This window comes from Strix aluco, chromosome Z (assembly GCF_031877795.1).
Source record: "Strix aluco isolate bStrAlu1 chromosome Z, bStrAlu1.hap1, whole genome shotgun sequence".
Taxonomy (NCBI): Eukaryota; Metazoa; Chordata; class Aves; order Strigiformes; family Strigidae; genus Strix; species Strix aluco.
Window position 1 is genome coordinate 41,142,103 of NC_133971.1, and position 6,185 is coordinate 41,148,287.

At 41.0% G+C, this 6,185-nt stretch overlaps 1 protein-coding gene across 4 annotated transcripts in view; it reads left to right on the plus strand.

The window, feature by feature from the left end:
- TJP2 (tight junction protein 2) overlaps positions 1-2,375 on the plus strand; it is a 67,959-nt gene extending 65,584 nt beyond the window's left edge. For all 4 annotated transcript variants that reach the window (XM_074813708.1, XM_074813711.1, XM_074813710.1 and 1 more), the window contains 2 exons: positions 290-375; positions 1,473-2,375. In XM_074813708.1, coding sequence (XP_074669809.1) covers positions 290-375; positions 1,473-1,641 — 255 coding nt within the window. In that variant the 3' untranslated portion in view covers positions 1,642-2,375. The remainder of the gene's footprint in view (positions 1-289; positions 376-1,472) is intronic.
- The last annotated feature ends 3,810 nt before the right edge of the window (positions 2,376-6,185 follow it).

The window sequence follows — 6,185 nt, forward strand, 5'->3', positions numbered from 1 at the left end:
ACCATTGTGTGTATTTGGATGTAAAAAGAGGACATATTTTAAGACTTCATATTGTAACCATAGAAAGCTGACTTCTAATAATCCTGTTGCTTTTGGCAATCCATTGCTTTCATGTGCACTTTGAATTACTATTCTATCAAAAGATTATGTAATTGTAGGAATATGAACAAGATCCATTATCAGTTTGTGCTTTAATTGTTTGAGATGTAGCTGTGACCTGCTAGATCTTCAGTCTAGGATCCCTAATGGATAGACTTGAACAGTTATTTTCTCCTGCTTTCTTTTAAAGCTTGAAATAGCCCAGAAGCACCCAGATATTTATGCTGTCCCTGTCAAAACACAGAAGTCAGAACAGAACTGGCCCCAGCCTGTGAGGTAAGGTGTATACAGTTTAAAGCATTCTGTCTTGATTGTTTACTTCACCAGCAGGAGGAAGACTGATCTTGCCAGTTATTTGTACAAATAATCCTGCCTTAGGGTATTGCTTTGTTATTGTGCCTCAAAGATTACTGTAAAGGTGGGGCAAAATTTCAGTGAACTCTTCTTGGTTTTCAGGATATTTTTTTCTTTTAGTTCATTCATAGTGTTTGGGTTACCTAGGAAGAAACACTATTCTTTTGCTGAAGTATTTGCAGAGCCAGTTTTTTGCCCCTGTCAGTATTACTCAGAAGCTTTTCTGCATTCATGTCCTCTTATGTCCATTACTCCTGTGCTAGATACTTGATGACTGTTAGTCTATTCTAACAAGTAGTTGCTGTTTTAATTACTTAATGACACTTAAATGCTTATTCAGTTACAGATGTATTGTGTGAGTAGGGAAACTGAGGATGAAACTTGCCTGAGGTCACCCATCAAGTCTCATGAAAATAGTAGTCTTTCATTAAAACTCAGTGAGTTCTGGACTGGTTGACCATTGTGTTATCTTGCCCTACACACTGTATATTTCTGTCTCTATACTTCTGCCCACTTTTTAAGGATAAGAGCCCTAGTGAGAGCCTTGAGTGAGGAGAGAAGGCTATCAATTTAAGAAACATCACAAAAGAAGTCTTCAGACTTTGAGACAGGAAACTGAGGATGCAAAAGAAGCAGGCATAGAAATAATCTGGTGCAAAAACAATTGAGGAAAATGTCAACTGGAGTAGCATTAATGATTGAAAACCTCTCTGCTCAGGGACTAAAGTGCTGTAAAGCTCTTGATGTGGGTGGATGTGTGTTTAATAATCTTAAATTCAGCATTCTTCCAGGCAGGTTGAGTAGATCAAATCTGAACATCAGACTCCAGCTTGGTGGAAATAAGATGCCTCTCAGATAGGCTTACCATGGCCATGCAATTGTTTATGGGCTAGAAGGGGTTTCATTTGCTCCATGTGCCTTTCTAAACTGTACGTGGCCATAAAGCCAATACTAAGTGTAATTATTTTTCAGCTTTTCAGAATGGAAGTAAACATTATCTCTCTGTCTTACTATGTTAGCTCCAGACCTCCAGAACCCCAGAAACCTCCTATTAGACCTCACCTAGAGAACCGTGGCAGTTACGGCAGCGATGCAGAGGAGGAGGAGGAATACCGGCGTCAGCTATCAGACCACTCTAAGAAGGGGTATTATGGACAGCCATCCAGATACAGAGACACAGAATTGTAGGCTTGCTAGTATGTGCGTGTGTAATGTTCTTTTGAGGTTTCTTCCTTCACAGGAAAAGTGGCGCAGTAGTTAGCCTTGAAAAGCTCTGTTTTTATTGGGGGTGTTGTTAGAGGGTACACTACTCAATTCAGACATATCTATACACTCGAACTGGAAGAGTTCATTTTTGGGGATATTATTTTGTTAGCATCTAAGAAAAGAAATCACTATTGCCTGAATGCTGTTGCCTGTTTTATAAGGACCAAATCTTGAAAGTTTGTGTTAATTCTTGGTATTTTCCTATTAACATAAAACCCTTTTTTTCCCTTTTATTAATGCTGCCTTTTTGGACTGTTCTGCTGTGTTATGAAAGTATGATCCCAGAGATAAACTTCTTAATGCAATAGAACTAAATTTGAAAGTGTATTTGAAGAACAGTAAGTGCCTTTAACAAGAAGCATCTTAAACTGTTTCGACATTAATACTTGGTGAAAAGCCATAATACACTAAAAGGGGATTTACTGTTTTACCTATCTTTATTTTTTATCAGTTTCATGGTAACAATTTCCCTTGCATGTTATTATTCTAAGTTCATAGATGCGTATGCAATATTTCATAAATACTGACTGTACATAATAAGGGTGCAGTTGACTGGGTTGTTGGAAAAGAGGAGGATGTGCTTAAACAGACAAAATGATGTAGAAATTCCATCATGTATTAAAATTTAAAATAATAAAGGATGTATTCTAGACAAACTTTGTCTATCTTATATTTCTTTTGAACAGTACTAGTTTTCTAGAGTTTCTGACTTTCAAGAGTACACTTACAGCAGCACACTGTTCAGGTCAGAGTCTCATCTTCTGCTGTTCAGGTAACGGGAAACATCACTGTTGATGTTGGTTCCCAGTGTTCTGAGCATTGTTTTGAAATTTGTTGTGGTTTAAAAGAAAACTGATGCAGAACTATGGACTTCCTGCAAAAACTTACCTTTTATCGTATTAACTTCTGCCTCCCATTCCTGCTCTTTATCCTTAATTCTGCTATATAGAAGAAAAATCCTTGAAGGGGTTGATTTTTGCTGATGTGATAGAAAAGATGGTTTTCTAATGCTCTCTTGAAATGAAAAAGGTGGAATTTTCTTGTTAGAGCAAAAGAATAGATGCATCTCAGATGAGGAAACCTGTGCTGCTCACCATAGATTAGAATCATAGAACAGAATCATTTAGGTTGGAAAAGACCCTTAAGATCATCAGGTCCAACCGTTAACCTAACACTGCCAAGTGCACCACTAAACCACATCCCTAAGTGCCACACCTACAGGGCTTTTAAATATCTCCAGGGATGGTGACACAACCACTTCCCTAGGCAGCCTGTTCCAGTGCTCAACAACCCTTTCAGTGAAGAAACTGTTCCTCAAATCCCATCTAAACCTTCCCGGGCACAACTTGAGGCTGTTTCCTCTTGTCCTGTCACTTGGTACTTGGGAGAAGAGGCCAACACCTGCCACACTACAACCTCCTTCCAGTAGCTGTGGAGAGCGATAAGGTCTCCCCTGAGCCTCCTTTTCTCCAGACTGAACAACCAAACAATCCCTCAGCTGCTCCTCACAGGACCTGTTCTCTAGACCCTTCACCAGCCTCGTTGCTCTTCTCTGGATGCGCTCTCATAGCGAGGGCCCCAAACTGAACACAATATTCGAGGTGCGGCCTTGCCAGTGCCGAGTACAAAGGGACAATCACTTCCCCAGTCCTGCTGGCCACACTATTTCTATACAGACCAGGATGCTCTTGGCCTTCTTGGCCACCTGGGCACACTGCCAGCTCATGTCCAGCTGGCTGTTGACCAACACCCCCAGGTCCTTTGGGCAGCTTTCCAATCAGTTCCCCAAGCTTATAGCATCGTATGGGGTTGTTGTGACCCATGTGCAGGACCCAGCACTCAGCCTTGTTGAACCTTATACAATGGGCCTTGGCCCATTGATCCAGCCAGTCCAGATCCCTCTGTTAGAGCCATTCTACGACCAAGCAGATCAACGCTCTGGCACAACTTGGTGTCGTATGCAAACTTGGGGTGCACTTGATCCCCTTGTCCAGATCATTGATAAAGATGTTAAAGATATCAATATAAAAATTGATATATAGAATAGAGGTATACTATATAAAATATATATCAGAATAAAATATATAAAAATATTGTTAACTATATTACTTTAATTAAGCCTTCTTTACATTCAGCTGGGGAGAATTTGTTAGCATTAAAACTTCTTCTGTTCCAGTTATATGTTTTTAGATGTGGGTTCATCTGTGTTTCAGTACCACAACTCTTATCTTTGAAATGATTAAGTACTGCCTATATTAGAATGTAGTTTATAGTTTGATTGTGTAATAAGAAAGCTAAAATATGCATGATGATCATCAGTTCTTCAGTGTAATTTTCCCCACCACAACCCAAGATCCTTGACTCATTCATTTCATGGACAGTTCTTATTTAGGGGGTAATTATTCTGTGGGGTTTTTTCTCCTTGGTATTCAGTTTGTAGATGCCCTCCCTTTATCCCGGTAAACAAATAGTATTAAAAATTACATGTTTGTTTTTATAATTTCAAACAAAATCCTCGGTGCACCCAAATATCCCTGTTTCTGGATATCTGGAGGGAAGCATCTGTTGAAACACAGTGCTTCCCAATAAAGCTGCTGTGCCTTAATATCTGCTTGCTCCTGAGTAGCTCTGCAAACATCAGGAAATACACTTTCAGAGCAGCCCTGCAGTGTAGGTGACACAAAACTAAGTGTTGATGTGCAGCTCATCTGTTTGCTTTCTTTGGTGCAGGAGCGAGAGAAAATAATTTGGGATTGCATCTTTTTTTTTTTCTTCTTCCCCTACAGAGGAGTGGTCTGGAGGATTAGTAGTAGAGGGGTGGATGGATTCAAAGTTGATGAGGGAAGAAATCAGAAGCAAAGACAGTAATGTCTCCCAACCGGTTCCTGAGTCTGTAAACAATTCTAGGACTGTGGCTTTATTTTTCTCAACCAAATTTTTAGCAACAGATGTTGGTTCCCTCACTTCAGAAGACTTTTAAGGTGTCATGTAATGCAGAAAAAGTACTACTCCTTCACAGTCTTGACAAAAGAGTTTAAAGGGAGCAATATTCAGCTTTCACTCTCATTGAAGTATCAGGGTATCTGAACTCTGTAAGAATGCTTTGGTATTCTGTAGGATGCTGAAAGTCTATGCAATGTTGCTAATACATCCTCCTTTCCCTCTCAGTCCCACTGGAAACAGATCTCAGCATCCACAGAACAGACTTTGGTCTTGGAATGACCAGCTTTCTCTCTTCCCCCATATAATGCTGAAGACAAAATAGGTCTTTTTTTATTGTTCTATTTTTTTAGCTTTTGTTCTAGTTAGCAGTTACAATTTGTCACTTGCATACATGGATTTTTCATCAAACAAGTTGTTGTATTGGTTTTGGTTTTAGTTTTGTCACGAGTCTAACCACATGCACTTTTTCTAGGCATGTGTCAGCAGCATTCTATCTGTGGATTGATACTCTTAGTGGCCTCAGAAAATTATCACTTTTTAAAAATATAAAGAGAATCACAGAATCATCTAGGTTGGAAAAAACCTTGAAGATCATCTAGTCCAAACATTAGTCAAGTGACACTTGTACAGCTCCTCAGCACCAGCTGGGTGAGAATGAGCTGACAAGAGGGTGATGGGCTCTTGTCCTCTCTCCCCTCTCAGAGAGGAGGGAGGCCTGTGCCCGGGAACATTCTCCGACTGGAACAGGGACAGGGCTGCTGGTGAAGCCACCTTTGGTGGGGCACACTGGCCCCCTCCCCAGTGGGCCCCGGCCATGGGCAGCTCAGCCCTGCCCCGCTGCAAGGGCTCCCTCAGCACCAGGCTCCCCGTGCCAAGGTCCTGGCGGGGCAGCGGCCGCCCGAGGAGCGTTTCCCGCAGCTCCCGAGCAGGACGGCGGGCGGTGGGAATGGCGAGACGCATCTTGGTGACGTGCTGAAGGTCAGACGAGCCCCCGGCTGGGAGCGGGAGGCGGCCTTCCCCTTCGCGCACAGACTCTCCTCGCTGAGCTGAAAGACTGTATTCTAGCTGTGTGATCTCCACCAGATCACTGTAAAGATTCCAAATTTTTCTATAGCTCCTCAGATACAGCTCATTTATTTGGGCTAGACAAACAGATTAAGAAATCATAAATAATCTGAACTCACTATAGCAGTGGACTTCCAAAGGCCTCTGCTGTCTCAGAGATACTTTTCAAGACAGTGGAATGTTTATTTAAATTGGATTTTATTTTTAATAACTGCTCATACTATTTTGCAGACAAAATTAAGACACTTAAAACTCCCTTGGGCTTCTTGCATCACTTAAAAAAGAGGCATGTGGGGGTTTAGTATTAAAAAAAAAATAGTTTATCTGATGTGACACTATTACAGGAAAACAAAAACTAAGTTTGTCCTATATCAATTTGACATGTTTGGTGTAACTCATCATTAAAAAGCTAAAATAGCTGGTTGACCTGGTTTTGGCCAGGATAGAGTTAACTTCCC